We start from the raw sequence: 18,044 nt of genomic DNA, 5'->3' as shown, positions 1-18,044 counted from the left end.
CACTTAGCATATAGTAAGCAATCATTACATGGAAGCATTTTTATGTGCCTTTTCTCCTCAGCAAGAACAACAGTAATAAAAGGTAGAACCTTTCATGTTCACTGTAGTAGTGATTTACCTATACTCTAATAATTATTCCATTCTGCTAAACTGTAATCATTAATTTTTTAAAATGTGAATTACCTCCATAGTTAATGCTAGACTCTGGTGTGTTGGAGATATCTAGGAGTGACCCTATAGAAAGCGAATGTTCAGCTGACGGGCGCTTACGGGGAGGAAAAGGTGACATGTCTGTCTCTCTCGAAAGCTGAGCAAGTGTCTCTTTTAAACGACGTCTTTTGCGATTGCTGTTTGGGGTATTTAGAGAAAGCAGTGACACTGATTTCTTGAGCTCAGGAGTATTAGCCTGCAATCAAAAGCACAAAAGCTCTATTTTACTTCCTTGGTTCTATACTGAGACAGGAACAGAAGAAAAATGTATTTACAAGTTTGACAAAACCTGGATTTTGCACAATGATTTTACAACTATACACTCTGCCAAGGTAATTCAGAAGATTCATAAAACATAATAGTCAAGGGACCACTGTAATTGCCTAACCCCAAGCACCTCATTCTGTTTCTTCATAGCTCTATCACCATTACGTATTCATCTGTAAGCTTGTTTACTGTCTAGTCCCCTGTTAGGCCATAAACTCTGGAGGGCAGGGACCATTCATATTTTGTTCACTGTATCCTTAGCATTTAGCACAGCACCTGGACATATTGCTCTCCAATATTTGCCAAATAACACTTGACTTTAAAAGCTCTCTCTTGATATTTTAACCACAGATTTTAAACTTTACGTTAAAAACCTTGAGAACAAAAGAGTCAGAAGACAATATAGTACCTATTTAGATTTTATAGAAACATAATAAATCTGTACCTTGTCTTCAATATTCCATTCAAATTAAATCTCCAAATAAAGAAAATCTTCCCTTCATGTTTTGGTGAATGATACCACTTTTCACCAATCTAGGACGAAGGCTGCATCTTCCTGGCTTACAATCTGCTATTAGAGTCATTTTTTTAATGACATCTCTCCCCTTAATATTCTTCAATGGCTCCCAATACTCCTTACCTAGTATATTCTTCACCAGTTCCCAATCCTTAATATTATTCAATGGCTCCCAATACTTCCCAAATTCTTTAACATATTATAAACTCCTTGATTCTGCCTACATCATAAGCTATATTTGTTGGCCCTTCCCACAGTTTTCTAAAGCCATAGTAAACTAAACTACTTGCTTTTTCAAGCTTAACACCATCTCCCACCTGCTATCTAACCTGAATGTCTGTACAAGGTTAACTTAGTAAGTTGACTAAACACTTACTTGCTCTTTTCAGTCCCTCCTGAGTCTCTCAGAGTGAGGTTAGTTAAAATAATTACTCAACTATAGCACATATTCTACACTGTAACTGTTTGTATATCCATCTTTTCCTTAAGATTCTAAGTTTCTAAAGATAGGATTGTTATTGTTCATAATGGTATCACTAAGAAGTAGCACAGAATGACATAGATTAGATTAAAATATCTACTGCATTGAAGTTTTACTTAAAGCTACACAGCCTATTACTCAATATCCAATTATCCAATTATTCTGAAACTCCTAAACATGACGTAAAAGATGACTGGTATGCCAATTATATGCTCTTTTCAGACAGAAGCGTTATCTTTATATCACCAAATTCACAGAGCAAATGACTAAGGGACAAAAAAAGCATACCTTTTCATATAAATACATAGTTTCTCCAGCTCGGGCATCCATTTGAATGCTTCCCCAGAACCACTAGGTGAGAGACAAAAAAAAAATTTTTTTAATTAAGATTTTACCTTCTCAGAAAAGCTATTAAGTGAGGCACCTGAGTGGCTGAGTGGGTTAAGCATCCAGCTCTTGATTTCGGCTCAGGTCATAATCTCACAGTTTGTGAAATTGAGCCCCACGCCAGATTCCACACCAACAGTGCAGAGACTGCTTGCAATTCTCTCTCTCTCTCTCTCTCTCTCTCTCTCTCTTTCCCCGTGCTTGAGCTCTCTCACTCTCTCAAAACAAATGAATATATAAACATTAAAAAAAAAAAAAAAAAAAAAGAGGGGAGCCTGGATGGCTCAGTCAGTTAAGCATCTGACTTCAACTCAGGTCACAATCTTGCAGTGCATGAATTTGAGCCCTCAATCATGCTCTGTGCTGACAAGCTTGGAGCCTGGAGCCTGCTTTGGATTCTGTATCTCCCTCTCTCTGCCCCTCCCCTGCTAGTACTCAGTCTGTCTGTCTCTCTCTCAAAAATAAATAAAATGGAGGAGAAGGGGGAAGGGGGAGGAGAAGGGGGGAGGGGGAGGAGGAGGGGGAGGAGGGGGAGGAGGAGGAGGAGGAGGAGGAGACGAAGAAGGTGAAGAAGGCAAAGACGACAACGAAGACGACGGAGGAGGAGACGGAGGAGGAGGAGACAGAGACAGAGACAGAGAAGACGACGACGAAGAAGAAGAAGAAGGGGCTCCTGGGTGGCTCAGTGGATTAAGCGACTGACTTCTGCTCAGGTCATGATCTCACAGGTCGTGGGTTTCAGACCTGCATCAGGCTCTATGCTGGCAGCTCCAAGCATGGAGGCTCCTTCAGATTGTGTGCTTCCCTCTGTCAACCTCTCCCCCTCTTGCACTCTGCCTATCTCTCAAAACTAAATAAACGTTAAAAAACAAAAAAGGAAAAGAAAAGAGAAACTATTAGTAGTATCTTTCAAAAACCCATCTTAGGGCACCTAGCTGGCTCAGTTGTTGAGCATGCAACTCTTAATCTCAGGGTCCTGAGTTCAAACCCCACAATGATGTGAAGCCTACTTAAAATAACAAAATTAAAATAAAAGTCTATTAAAAAATAAAACTATAGAGTTTTATTATTATTATATTTATTATAATTATTCTACAATTACTTGCCTCCTGCTTGACAACATAAAGTTTCTTCGAAGGTTCAAATGGAAGTTCTTTTACTATATTCTCTTCAACTATAAGGTGAGTGCATCTTTCATCTCCAACAGGTAAACAGTTACCTCCTAAAAAGAAATGCATACAAGCATAAATAAGCTTAACTATTTATCTCCAAACCTGAATTTGTAGAGAGGCATATTCACCAGGAGGGAATTAAGCAAGAGTGGGGAAGAAAATACAAAAATATAACTTTTAAATTATACTAAATTCTACCTTGCATCTCAGTCATTTCTTCCATATTGGTTTTTTCTTCATCTGAAAATCCCAGGAAACTTAAAATGCAATCTTGAAATGGAGGAACTTTAAATTCATTTCTGAAGTCATCAACTGATGCACAGAAATCCCTAAAAACAAAATATACTGTTCTAAAACCAGCTTAACTTAAATGTGAATTTATAAATCTATACTAATTCTTAAAGTTTTAGTGTAATCCATATGTCAAAAATATTTTACATGTGGTCCTGAAATGTTCATAAAAACATCAGTTAAAAAAAAAAAATTGATGTGTTCTCAGTCATCTCAGAGTAACTTCTGACAAAATTTGATCACGAGTAGTCTTTACAAGATTCAACTCACTGCTTTGGACATGAAATTTTCTGTGTTCCAGGGGTTTACTATGGTTTCATGAAATGTTAAATAATGATGAAGTAGAATAGCAAGGAATTACGAGGTCAGAGAGCTTAACATGGCTATGAAGTGCAATCACCACTTAGAATGTTACCAGATAAACATAAAAAACATAACATGATCTAAATACCCAGATGCATGAAACTATTATCAAGAGAAACAAAAGCAAAAATGAATTATTAGGACTTTATCAACATAGAAAGCTGCACAGCAAAGGGAACAATCAACAAAACTAAAAGGCCATCTATAGAATGGGAGAAGATATTTACAAATGACAGATCTGATAAAGGGCTAGAATCCAAACTCTAAAAAGAATTTATCAGGGTGCCTGGTGGCTTAGTCGGTTAAGCGTCCAACTTCAGCTCAAGTCATGATCTCACAGTTCAGGGGTTCGAGCCCCATGTCCAGCTCTATGCTGACAGTTTCAGAGCCTGGAGCCTGCTTCATATTCATTCTCTCTCTCTCTCTCTCTCTCTCTCTCTCTCTCCCCTTCCCCCACTCGCACTCTCTCTCTTCAAAATAAACACTAAAAAATTTTAAAAAATTGATCAAACTCAACACACAAAAAATAAATACTCCAGTTAAGAAATGGGCAAAAGACATGAATAGACACTTCTCCAAAGACATGGCTAACAGACACACTCATCACCAAGGAAATACAAATCAAAACCACAATGAGATACCACCTCACACCTGTCAGAATGGCTAAAATTAACAACTCAGGAAACAACAGATGTTGGCAAAAATGCAGAGAAAGACGAACTTTCTTAGTAAGCTGTTGACGGGAATCCAAACTGGTGTAGCCACTGTGGAAAATGGGTGTGGAGTTTCCTCAGAAAGTTAAAGATAGAACTACACTACAACCCAGGAATTGCACTACTAGGTATTTATCCAAAGGATACAAAAAAACTGATTTGAAGGGGCACATTCACCCCAATGTAAACATATAGCAACACTATCAACAATAGACAAATTATGGAAAGAGCCCATATGTCCATCAACTGATGAATGGATAAAGATGTAGTGTCAAATGGAATATTACCCATCAAAAGGAATGAAATCTTGCCATTTGCAACAACGTGGATGGAACTAGAGTGTATTATGCTAAGTGAAATAAGTCAGTCACAGAAAGACAAATCCCATATGATTTCACTCATATGTGGAATTTAAGAAACATAACAGATGAACATAGGGGAAGGGAAGGAAAAATAAAATAAGATAAAAACAGAGGCAAACCATAAGAGACTCTTATCTACAGAAAGGGTTACTGGAGGGGCGATGGGTACAGGGATGGACTAAATCGATATTGGGCATTAAGTAGGGCACTTGTCGTGATGAGCACTGGGTTTTATATACTCCTAAGTGATGAATAACTAAATTCTACTCCTAAAACCAATAATACACTATACGTTAACTAACTTGAATTTAAATAACATCTTGGGGGGAAAAAGAATGCTAATGATAATCAGGGTGCCTGGGTGGCTCAGTCAGTTAATCCACTTCAGGTCATGATCTCACAGTCCGTGAGTTCGAGCCCCGTGTCAGGCTCTGTGCTGACAGCTCAGAGCCTGGAGCCTGCTTCAGATTCTGTGTCTCCCTCTCTCTCTGCCCCCCCTGCTCATGCTCTATCTCTCTGTCTCAAAAATAAATAAAAAAACATTAAAAAAAAAATTGAAAAAAAAAGAATGCTAATGATAATCACAATTATTTCACAAGGTAAAGTCAAAAGGTACCACAGATGTCTTTCAATTTTTTATAATTTTTTTATAACTATGTTCCTCCTAGACTTTATTCCTTAGGCCACCCAAAGACTGAATTCATTTTGTCTATACTAGCTATGAATTTAGGGTTTGGGGCACATAGGTTTACCTTAATAATATATTTAATTCTAACAATAAACTACTGAATTTCTAAATACTTACTGTTCATTCCGCCTTTCCCAAGCTTTATAAATCCATTCTGGCTTCATAATTGGAGTGCCCAGACTCACAGCAATCTAAAAATATAGAGCATTAATTACGATAAATTTTCACCCTAAATAACTGCATTGATGGAAGTTCTAAGCAATTTTATACATACTTTTTTTTAGAGTTTTAGATTATTCATCTACTTTATGACAAAATATAAATAAAAATCAACAAAAACTTGTCTTTCAATTGTACAACTTAGGTTAAAATAATTTAGAACAAGTTCCATGATGTCTAAACCATTTCCTTATTTTAAATAAATACAACTCTGAAGTTAAGTTTATTTTGCTACATTTCTATTTCTCCTTTCTCTGTGTTTCCTTTCTCTGGGTTTCCTCCTTTTGGAAGTACTGACCCCCAAGACAACACAACAGAGGAAAATATCTAATTAAGTCACTAAAAACTAAGATATGAATTGAAAAGTATACCTCCCAAGAATTCGTTATTACCCCAAAATTACCATTTGTTACATAAATACACTGATGGAGGGTGGGAACGTGATAAACTCTCCCTAAGATATTCAAGTGTAAACTTAAAGATTTTAATTCTAATAGAAGTAACTTCTCCCATTCTTTTATAGTTTTCACTAGTTAAATCTTAGAACTATTTTATAAGAATATAGCTCTGTTCTTATTAAGACCATTTAGACAAGAGTGAAATATCTGCTCAACACTTCCCAACTCTCATTCACCAATGCTCATTCACCAACCAACCTTTCCCTGAAATGTTACCCATCTACCAACCTCCACAATCCTACTCATTCACAAATCCTACTTATTTTAAGACCTAACTCAGGTTCCATTGCTTCCTTAAAATCGAAAGGACCACACTCCTACAATTTAAAATTTTTACTAAATGCATATGTAGCAAAAATTGAATTTCTGATCCTCAATAAATAATGGGAGAAACAGATAGGCTTAAATCCATCCCCCCAAAATGCTATATTGAAATACACCCAAGTTTACATACCCTGAATTTTTCTCCTTGTGTACAATTTGCCACCAAATGTGTAACTTTTGAATTAAAGTCTTTTCGAATAACTCCACCCATGTGATGAACCAATGTCACCAATCTGACCTCAAAAGAAAAATTAAGCAACATTAACTTTATGATTAACTTGAAAAAATTTTAAATTATGTTTAACATGAAATTGCAATGTGCAGGGGCACCTGAGTGGCTCAGTCAATTAAGCATCTGACTTCAGCTCAGGTCATGATTTCACAGCTCCTGGGTTTGAGCCCTGTGTCGGCTCTTTGCTGACAGCTCAGAGCCTGGAGCCTGCTTCGAATTCTGTGTCTCCCTCTCTCTCTTTCCCTCCCCTGCTCATGCTCTGTCTCTCTCTCTCTCTCTCAAAAATAAACATTTTTTTAAAAAATGTAAATGTTATTAAAAAAATAAATTACAATTTGTAAACAAAAACTTCAAATAATGTGGCTGATATAATACTTAACAAAATGACAATTTGAACAGATGATAGTTATGAAGTATTTCTGTTCATTCATATGCCTGCCATCCTAAACAAAATGTTTCTTGGGGCGCCTGGGTGGCCCAGTCGGTTGGGCATCCGACTTCGGCCCAGTTCATGATCTCATGGTCCGTGGGTTCAAGCCCCGCGTCGGGCTCTGTGCTGACAGCTCAGAGCCTAGAGCATGCAGCCTCCTTCAGATTCTGTGTCTCCCTCTCCCTCTGTTCCTCCCCCACTCAAGCTCTGTCTGTCTCTCTCAAAAATAAATCAACGTTAAAAAAAAAAAAAATTCAAAAGGTTTCTTTACAAGGGTCTTCAGAATGTTTCTTCACAAAATTTAAAACTTGTCCTTCAATATGTTTTAAATAAAACCATGATATAACCACCCACAAAAAATGTCAGTTTAAACTTATTAGGCTAGAAGAAATATTCCTTGAATAGAATGTTTTAAAATACTTACTAGTTCTTCTTTCTTCCTAAATCCAGTAAAGCACAGGACTAGGTTCACCATGCTTGTACAGTAGAGTGGACGACATGAGAATGGCAAAGGCTGAAGGATACAAGTTTTAAATCTGTCAGCTTTCTTTATAGTAGAGAACAAAACAAAACATATGTTTCCCCAGCTAAATATATTTCCCCCTCCACTTTGTCAATCCAAATCAACTTTGTCAATCCAAAGATTTCTTGCATTTTTTGATACAAAACAAAAAAAAAATTACAAGTTTTACAATAAAAACATTTCCCAGGATTCCAAAATCATATTTGACACACATAATCTAAATACTTTACTAATGGCAAATTAAAATATATTTACGTGCAAACCTCCAGTTTTAAAATATACCTTGACATATTCAAAGTCTTATCTACTAGCAAAAATTTCAGACTCCATCCACTATTGTAAAAATTTCCAATTAGAGTTAAAATAGTTCAAAGATATTTTATAATGAACACTAGGCAAATGACATATATTTGAATCAAATGTTCCAATTTTTGAGCTAAAAAAATGAAAATAGTAAATAATTTAACCAATGGAGATATATGTGTGTGTGTGTGTGTGTGTGTGTGTGTGTGTGTATAATAGAAAGAGAATGGTTTAAAAAAATATGTTATCGGGCACCTGGGTGGCTCAGTAGTTTGAGCGTCTGACCTCGGCTCAGGTCATGATCTCATGGTTTGTGGGTTCAAGCCCCACGTCGGGCTGTGTGCTGACAGTTCGGAGCCTGGGAGCCTGCTTCAGATTCAGTGTGTGTGTGTGTGTGTGTGTGTGTGTGTGTGTGTGTGTGTGTGTGTGTCTCTCCCCCCCCCAACTTGTGCTCTGTCTCTCTCTCTCAAAATTAAATAAACGTTAAAAAAATTATTTAAAAAAAATGTATAAATATATAATTCCCACCATTATACAAGATTATTTCATAATTTTGGTCTTTAAAAAGTTTATTTGATTTTTGAAAGCACCACTTTTTTTTTTTTAAGCTTATTTATTTTGAAAGAGAGAGAGACAGAGAGCGCACAAGAGATCTAGAGTGAGCAGGCGAGGGGCAAAGAAAGAGGGAGAGAGAGAATCCTAAGTACTTCCCACTGTCAGCACAGAGCCCAACATGGGACTCAATCTCACGAACCATGAGATCAAGACCTGAGCCTAAATCAAGAGTCAGTAACCAACTGAGCCCCCCGGTACCGTTAGAATAGGGACTAACTTTATTACAACTCTAGCCTGAAATGTTATTTATAAACAAAAAGTCGGTGGTGAAGGCTGGAGGAGGGTGGGGCACCTGCGTGGCTCAGTCCACTAAGCCACCTGACTCTTGATTTTGCAGGTCATGATCTGATGGTTGTGGCACAATCGAGCCCCATGTAGGGCTCTGCTCTGACAGCGCAGACCCTGCTTGGGATTCTCTCTCCCTCTTTCTGTCCCTCCCCCACCAAAAGTAAACTTTAAAACAAAAACAAAATCTGGGTGCCTGACTGGCTCAGTTGGAAGAGCATGTGATACTTGATCTTGGGGCAGGAAGTTCAAGCCCCATGCTGGGTATAGAGATTACTTGAAATAAATAAAGTTACAACCCAATATAAAACAAACAAACAAAAAGCTAAAATAATTTTAAACCATGCGGTAACTAATAAAAATGGAAATGTGTATCTGTTCTATGAAAGAAAATAAGTTTATGTACGTGTATACGTTTCTGGAAGCCAAGTTTAAGAAATTATTTCTGGGGCGCCTGGGTGGCGCAGTCGGTTAAGCGTCCGACTTCAGCCAGGTCACGATCTCGCGGTCTGTGAGTTCGAGCCCCGCGTCGGGCTCTGGGCTGATGGCTCAGAGCCTGGAGCCTGTTTCCGATTCTGTGTCTCCCTCTCTCTCTGCCCCTCCCCCGTTCATGCTCTGTCTCTCTCTGTCCCAAAAATAAATAAACGTTGAAAAAAAAAAAATTAAAAAAAAAAAAAAAAAAAAAAGAAATTATTTCTTCCCAAGACATTGCTGGTATATATACACACAAATATCTAGTTGTTATTATTAACTTTCAAAAGTCTTAGATTTTCACTCCTGCAAGTTATAATAGAAAGATTTAAAGGACTATAATAAAGTAGCCACTACTATCCCTATTCTAAATATTACATACTCCCAACAATTAACAGGATTTTTCTGCTCATGAATTTTCAGAAAATTCATTAATAAAAATTTAACCTTGAAAAGTCATGATAAATGTGTATTTTCTTACCTCTCCTTTTTGGGCACAGTTTAAGATAACTGGTGGCCCAATAATTCTATGATCAGTCTTGTATAACTCATTAAAAACAGAATCCTGGAAATCCATGACTATGAATACATTTTCAAATTCTGGAGAATCCAAACTTTCAAGTTCTTCCACTGATTCCATCTTTACAAAGGGTACTTTAATTTCCTTGATTTTTTTTCCAGGTGGTTATTAGAAAAAAAAATTATTTATAGATTATAAAATTAATTCAAATAACTAATCTAAAAACCAGTTCAACATTTTTATTTTTATATTTGTAGTAAACTGTAAAATCACACAGTGATCATTATACTTAATAGTAAACAGCCTTATTTCATTACTTATTTGTATTTTTACATATACATATCTCCATCCATATTGGCATTAAATTTTGAATATTAATATCATAAAGGCATAACTTTTAATGTGACTTAGTAGTCATTATAAATCACCTACAATGCACATAAAATTAAAACGATTTTTAAGTATATACATTTTGACACAAGATGCATTAGAAATACATCCACTATTACTTTTTATTCTCACCCAGAAAATGATGCCACACTTATAGTTCTTCCTACATAAATTATCTTCACAAAAATAGGATACTATGGCACTTAATATCTACAAAAAGGGGGGGCACCTGGGTGGCTCAGTCAATTAAGCATCCAACTTCGGCTCAGGTCATGATCTCATGGCTTGTGAGTTCGAGCCCCACATCAGGCTCTGTGCTGAGAGCTCAGAGCCTGAAGCCTCTTCTGATTCTGTGTCTTTCTCTCTCTCTCTCTCTGCCCCTCCCCTGCTCACACTGTCTCTCAAAAATAAACAAACATTAAAAAAAATTTTTTTTAATCTACAAAAAGGGTGCAGATTAACTTAATCATTTCAGTATATATGAGAGAAATAGAAAGATATGAAATATGTTGGCAGTTGCAACACAGCAAATGTAGGATATAAAAAGGCAAGTTACCATTTAGCATAAAATTTTATAATGTGCATTTACAAAAAAGAATGAAGGTATTTAAGTACCTGCATGGCTCCTGTGCAAAAAGAACAGAACCATTTATTTTTTTATAAATTCTTTTTTAATGTTTTTATTTATTTTTGAAGGAGAGAGAGAGACAGACAGAGCACGAGTGGGGGAGGAGCAGAGAGAGAGGGCGACACAGAATCCGAAGCAGGCTCCAGGCTCCAAGCTGTTAGCACAGAGCCCGACACAGGGCTCGAACTCACGAACTGTGAGATCATGACGCTTAACTGACTGAGCCACCCAGGCGCCCCAAAAGAACAGAACCATTTAAAAGAAAATTCTGAAAGATCAGTAAATTGTTTGGGTTTTATTGCTAGGCTGATGTGATGAACTGAATTGTGTATCCTCAAGACGTCCTAAACCACTGACGCCCTAAACCCCATACCTCAAAATGAGACTATATTTGGATAGGGCCTTTTAAGAGGTAATTAAGATTAAATGAGATCACGTAGGTGGGCTCTAATCCAGTCTAATTGGTGTACTTTAAGAAGAGGAAACTTGGACACACAGGAGGTATCAGGGATGTGCATGCACAGAAAGGCCATGTAAAGAAAGACACAGTAAAAAAGCAGCAGCCATCTGCAAGCCAAGGAAAGAGATCTCAAGAGAGATCAAGATGCCAACATCTTGATCTTAGACTTCTAGCCTCCAGAACTTTGAGAAAATACATTTCATTTCTGTGGCTTAAACCACCCAGTCTCAGTATTTTGTTACCACAGCCCTCACAAACTAATATAACTGCTAATACAGAATTAGATATATTTCATATGCTGGGACAAATTCCCTGATGACTGTCATTTATTATGATTTATAATTTGGAAATAAAGCAAGAATTTTGAGTAAACATAAAATTAATGGAAAAAAAAAAAAAGCCAAAGGGTTTAAAGAAAGAAAAACATCAGATCTTTGTAGATACATATGATGTGACTTTTAAATTTAACAAGAACAAAGTAGTAAGGATTTTGCTACTTATGAAACATACTATAGTTTGGGGTTTCAGAAATATCCAAATTTTAAAAATAAATGTAAAAGTTTCTATTCCTCTAGCTTTGAAGTGCACAAAATATACCTTGTGCCTAATTTAGGTCCAATCACCATTAAGTGGAATATAAGAACACAATCAAGAGTAGTGCAGCATGCCACATGCAATGAAATGCTTGACCTACCATATTAACAACACTTTTTATTAATTTTTCATCCGATTTTCCAGGACAACTTTCTCTTATCTTTATAACAGGGACTTCCATTATTTTAATAGTCTGTGGAAAAGAGACTTAAGTATAAGATTAAGAAAACTATAAAATTATTTAAACGCTGATGGAAGAAAAATTACCTTTTTTTAAAAAAAGCTAAAACTCCATACCTTTAAAGCTTGTATAAGTTCTTCTTGTTTTCCAGCTTCTTGAACCAATATCATTCTCGTTTCAATTTGAGGCATTTCTTCTATTAAAATCAAAAATGTTTAAATATGTTTATCAGGTAACAACATCAAAATTAGCAGTTCCTTAATCTCTTTTTGGCTATATCTGGCATGTTTTCCATCTTTGAGGAGATCATAATATTCTCTCAAATCAAAATGACTTAATTCCTAGTTTATTTTTACAAATTTGGCCATCTATCACTTTAGAGAAAGAGAAAACACACTGTAGTAGATACAAACATCAGCACCCCTCCTAATCAAAAAAAAGCATTCACTATCTTGCACAGCCGTCCTCTTCAACAGTGGATGCTGCTTCAGGACAGACCCATTTATAAAGCGGTTAAGTGAAGAAGTGGCTCTTCACCTGACCGGTCATAACTGAATAAATTCTAGCTAACAGTATTGCAGCTACATTGCCCTCCCATACAGAAAAAAGCAATATTGAACAATAAGATGCTTTCTCCTTCAAAGCTGGGAAGCATTAATCCAAACAATAACCAAAAATCTACACCGTATATATAAATGGCTAAAGTCGACAAAACAAGAAACAACAGTGTTGGTGAGGATGTGGAGAAAAAGAAACCCTGTGCACTGCTGGTGGGAATGCAAACTGGCGCAGCCACTCTGAAAAACAGTATGGAGGTTCCTCAAAAGTTAAAAATAGACCTACCTCGTGATACAGCAATCACACTACTAGGTATTTACCCAAAGAATGCAAGAACACTAATTCAAAGTGATACATGCACCCCTATATGTATAGCAGGATTATCTACAATAGCCAAATTATGGAAGCCAAGTATCCACCAATTGATGAATGAATAAAGATATGGTATATATAAATACAATAGAATATTATTCAGCCATAAAAAAAAGAATGAAGTCTTCCCATTTGCAATAATATGGATGGAGCTAGAGTATTATGCTTAGAGAAATAAGTCAGAGAAAGACAAATACCATATGATTTCACTCACATGTGGAATTTAAGAAACAAAACAAACAAGCAGAAGGAAAAAATAAGAGAGAGACAATAGACAAAGCAAGACACTCTTAATTATAGAGAATAAACTGATGGTTACCCAAGGGGAGGGGGTGGGAGGGATGGGTTAAATAGGTTATGAGCAGAGGGTAATGTATGGAAGTGCTGAATTACTATATTGTATACCTTAAAATAATATTAACACTGTATGTTAACTAACATGGAATTAAAATAAAAACAAAAAAATCTACACAGTATAAAGAGATTCTGTCAACAAATATTTACTGAATACCTGTACTTTACCTTAACAGTTAGTATTACATTTAAATCCTAAGTCCCTAGTTAGTAAGCTTAGGATTAAAATAGTGATTTGGTGTTTTAAAGCTGATTAACAGGTTTACCTTCAACATATGAAGCAGATCCAATAAGTACATTTTCCTTGGAAATTTCAGTAACTTTAGAATCAAAAATAGAGGAGTCTGCCAAGCTTGTCCTTTCAATAGTGGATGTTAATACACTACTGTCAGCCATTGTTTGTACTCTTCTACGATGACTGAAAAAATAGAGTTTGAATAAAAATACATGATCATTGGGTAAAAACAAGCATTAGAGGCTCTACTTTTATATCTAGAATCTATAAAAAGTAGCATTACTCATTTTTCTTAATACTGAACCAAAGAAAAGTCATTGAAGTTCTCTGAGCCTCAGTTTCCTCTTCTGTAAAATAAAGATACTAATGCATGACTCATAGGAATATAGTAAAAATAACAATGTATGAAAAGTACTCAAAACATATAATGAAAATTCAGAAGGTACTCATAAATATTCTGTCTCCCTCCCCCACACCTTTGCCCTCAACCAACCTATTCCTCTTCCTATGTTCATTATATTATTACCATCTCTCAAATAATCCCAGTCAAAAACTAGATCTATCCTTACTCTTTCCTCTACGTTCTTTGTCCTCCCCCAAATCCCTATCAATCCCATCTCAAGTACTCTGGAACCTCATAGGAAGTATCTCTTATTATCATTTTATTGCCAGAGCAGCATCAAATTGTAGGAAAAAAAGAGCTGAGACCCGGTCCCTCTTCTCTGTGCTCAATGCCACAATGGTCAAATACAACAGCCCCAAACAACTTTATCATTGGTTTCTTCAGGTCACTCTCCACATGGTTTCCTGGGGTATAGTCCTAAAAACAAAAGTGACCATATCACCTCCCTGCTTAAGAACTTCCATGGGCACTCCTCCTGAGAAGGCCAAGTCCAAATTCACCATCAGGTTTAAAATTGGTCCTAGCCTACCTATTCAACCTCATCTCCTGTTCAATTCCCACATTCCACATATACTGTATGCTCCAGCCACAGTGTATTTCTCAACATTTTTTAAACACAGGTCACAATTTACTCCACACCCACTTACATTTAATAGTGCTCAATTCTCCACCTAGCACATCTTTCAACCCCCAACCCACTGCTCTTGACTCATTCTCTGTGGATTTCTCTGTATATCTCATGTATAAGTGGATTGCCCGCTTAACTGTATTTTCTTATTACTTTACAGTTATCTCTCCTTTAAAAGATTTAACAAGATAATTATGCAGGGATTAGTGTCACTATGACTGTAGACAATGAAAGAAAATCTTTTTTTTTTAGACTTCCAGGACTTAAGAGTTGAAAAGTTAGGCAAGCAGGGAATAAAGAAAAGTTAAGTGAATTTTCATCAATTCAAATCAAAGGTTGTTATGTAAGTTTATTATTATATTTAAGTTAATTTCCAGAATATTGGACAAATATAGAGAGAAGGTCCTATCTTTATCTGGAGGTACATGTCTGATCTATTTTATACTTCCCTACTTTTTTTAGATTAATAAAATATACAAATATCATCCACCTGGTTTTTATCAAAGTAATAGTTTAAGTAAACTATATGCTGTGGAGAAACAGTACGGTATCATTAGCATCATTTCTGGATGGTGATACATCCGGAAGTGAAGATATGCACACTAACGATAACCACAGACCTCAGCATCATTGTTAGGTGAGCACTTCAAAGCCAGGCGACTCAGGTTCCCATCTAACTCTGCACTCAGTTTTCAAATCGGTGAAAGAAAATCAAATTTAGTTGTCATGAAAACTTAATAGATGACATCTTAAAATGAGCAACAATTGCTAACCTTCCTAATATTCACAATGTAGACATTTTTTATTGTCTTCCCATACATCTGTATCAATCATTATTCTAAGGATCTCCAAAGGAATGTTCCAATAGTTGCTAATAAGAGTCTTTATTTAGAATCAACAACATATTCTATCCAGCCCTTATTTTTTTTTGTTGGTTAAGTCTCTTACATGTAATTGTTACCAGTGAAAAAGAAAAGGCTTTCATTCAAAGTTCTCTTAAAAGAAACTTAAAAGTTGAGAGATGAACTAATATACTTTAAAGAATGGAGGAGGGAGATTCTTAATAGTCAAGCAGGCTCCACACTCACCATGGAGCTGGACACAGGGCTCGATCCCATGACCCTGGGATCATGATCTGAGCCAACATCAAGAATGGGAGGCTTGGGACACCTAAGTGTCTGACTTTGGTTCAGGTCATGATCTCAGTGTTGGTGAGCTCAAGCCCCTCGGTGAGGCTCTGCACTGACAACTCAGAGCCTGCTTTAGATTCTGTGTCTCCCTCTCAATCTCTGCCCCTCCCCAGCTTGTGCTCTCTCTCCCTCTCTCTCACCCATAAGTAAATAAACTTAAAAAAAAAGAGTGGGAGGCTCAACCAACTAAGCCACCCAGGCACTCCTCTCCTTTGCCTGTTTAAATATCATCAAAATAGGTAATTAAAAATTAAAATTGTCTCTGATAATACTATATGTGATCAATTTATTGCTGAAATAGCTTCAAATTTTAGGGAAAAAAAGAGCTGCATGGAAAGTTGATGACAATATCCAACACTCTGATTACAAATGGAAATGCACTAATTACATTTTCATATTCATGTATTCTGCAAGCTTTTTAAAAAAAATTTTTTTAATGTTTATTTATTTTTGAGAGAGAGAGATTAGAGTACGAACGGGAGAGGGAGAGAAAGAGGGAGACACGGAATCCTAAGCAGGCTCCAGGCTCTTAACTGTCAGCACAGAGCCCAACACAGGGCTGGGGACTCGAACTCACAAACTACAAGATCATAACCTGAACTGAGGTCAGACACTTAATGGATTGAGCCACCCAGGGCACCCTGTAAACTTTTTAAATAAAGACAAGAGGATCAGTGTTCATAAACTATACTAAGCTTATTTCTCATTCCAAGAACATACTCAAGCAGTTTTTGACTAAATAACAGCAAAACATGCCTCTTTTCATCCCAAACAGAAAACCTGTCACTTAAATACTCACTTTAGGTTTCCTTTAACTTTTTTTTTTTTTAAAGCAATCATCTTTCAGAGGAGCTAAATACAATAGTGGGTATGATGGTTGTTATTACTGACAATAATAACATTAGTGTTAACATAAAAATTTTGGTTAATATCGATTTAATGTTTAATATGTGGCAGATATTGTTCTAAGTCTTTTACTTGTATTTATCTAATCTTTGAAACAATCCTAAGAGGCAGGTACTATTATTGTCTCCATCTCATAAAGAAGCCTAGAAAAGAGAGGTTAAGTAACCACCCAAGTCATTAAAACAGGGATTCAAACCCCGGCTGATTCCAGAGGCTGCACTTTTAACCACCAAGCCAAACAAATCTGTACCGGGGAGGAAGGCGCACGCGGAGGGGTTGGGGAGAGGCCGGAATAAGCTGGCGTTTTAAAAACTAAAAACTAAGCTTCCTACAGAGAAGACACCAAGAAGAATCTTAGAGTGAAACCACTAAACACTCTGAGATAAGCCCACAAAGACTGCAGCTGCCGGCCGCCAGAGCCGCAGAGGACAATGCGGCTAGTCGAGAGCACTCTTCCCAACTCCCTCCCTTCACCCAGACATTCTTCCGGAAGAAATATCTAACCAGGTGAGCAGGTGAAGATGCCCAGCAACCTGGGGGACTTCGGGATCCCACTGCGCGTCACGGCCCAGCTGTCGGGAGTGCGGTGGGGGGGTTTCCAGAGCCAGGAAGCCTGGGCAGGGATGCTCCGGAATTCGCGGTCATCGGGGCGGGGCAGTCGGACTAGAGAAGGGGTCCACTGCTCCGGGAAGGTTGGCCCACTCCCACTTCCCCTACCCACACCCACAAGGTCCTCACCACTCTCAAAAATCGCCTTGAAAGTCCACCTTTTCAAGCACCGATTCCCCTCACTGTTACCGCCATTCCTCGCCGGTGTCAGCAACAAACAATTCAAAAAGTGAGCCGCTTTCTCTAAAAGCCATGCCGATTGGCGCGTGATGTCAACCTCCATCCCATAGGCTGGGGTCTCCAGAGGGGCGGTGATTGGCCGCTGCTCCCCGCCCACCTAGCCTCAGACGCCGATTGATTGGTTCTGCGTGTGTTTCAAATAAACCCAACGGCTCAGACGTCCGAACGGGGGGGGGGGGGGGGCGGGTTGTAAGAGAAGTGCCCGGATGTGGCCGGAAGGTGCAAGTGGTAGCTCTTGGGCTTCTCTGGGAGTGGCAGGTGTGTCTGTGGCCACCGCTTGTTTACTCAGTAAACATCCCATTTCCTGAGTCAAGTTTGAGTGGATTCTTCTCCCCTGCCAACTTTATTACTAAGTGTCACTAAATCCTTTAAATCTGTGCCCCTACGGGTTGCCTGGAGCTGATTTTCCTGCCTGTATGCTTTCTGCTTTAGGAATGTTATTTAAAGTTGGCGAAAAGTGTTTTC

General features: G+C 37.4%; 1 protein-coding gene across 2 annotated transcripts in view; it reads right to left on the bottom strand.

The window, feature by feature from the left end:
- Positions 1-17,506, bottom strand: part of ECT2 (epithelial cell transforming 2) — a 64,069-nt gene extending 46,563 nt beyond the window's left edge. The window contains exons 1-12 of one of the 2 annotated variants that reach the window (XM_047099296.1): positions 17,469-17,506; positions 13,635-13,786; positions 12,201-12,280; positions 12,004-12,096; positions 9,793-9,975; positions 7,539-7,628; positions 6,583-6,690; positions 5,569-5,642; positions 3,233-3,363; positions 2,969-3,084; positions 1,764-1,826; positions 184-406 (exon numbers count right to left, since the gene is read on the bottom strand). In XM_047099296.1, the coding sequence (XP_046955252.1) occupies positions 184-406; positions 1,764-1,826; positions 2,969-3,084; positions 3,233-3,363; positions 5,569-5,642; positions 6,583-6,690; positions 7,539-7,628; positions 9,793-9,975; positions 12,004-12,096; positions 12,201-12,280; positions 13,635-13,764 (1,291 nt within the window). In that variant the 5' untranslated portion in view covers positions 13,765-13,786; positions 17,469-17,506. The remainder of the gene's footprint in view (positions 1-183; positions 407-1,763; positions 1,827-2,968; positions 3,085-3,232; positions 3,364-5,568; positions 5,643-6,582; positions 6,691-7,538; positions 7,629-9,792; positions 9,976-12,003; positions 12,097-12,200; positions 12,281-13,634; positions 13,787-17,468) is intronic. The other variant, XM_047099295.1, reaches the window with a different exon arrangement.
- Between the last annotated feature and the right edge of the window lie 538 nt (positions 17,507-18,044).

The sequence above is a fragment of the Lynx rufus genome, unplaced genomic scaffold, assembly GCF_022079265.1.
Source record: "Lynx rufus isolate CCGP_SWC_20201006 ecotype Redwood Valley unplaced genomic scaffold, mLynRuf1.p SCAF_5, whole genome shotgun sequence".
Taxonomy (NCBI): domain Eukaryota; kingdom Metazoa; phylum Chordata; class Mammalia; order Carnivora; family Felidae; genus Lynx; species Lynx rufus.
Note: the sequence above shows the minus strand (reverse complement) of the source record. Positions and strands in the feature narration are given on the sequence as shown.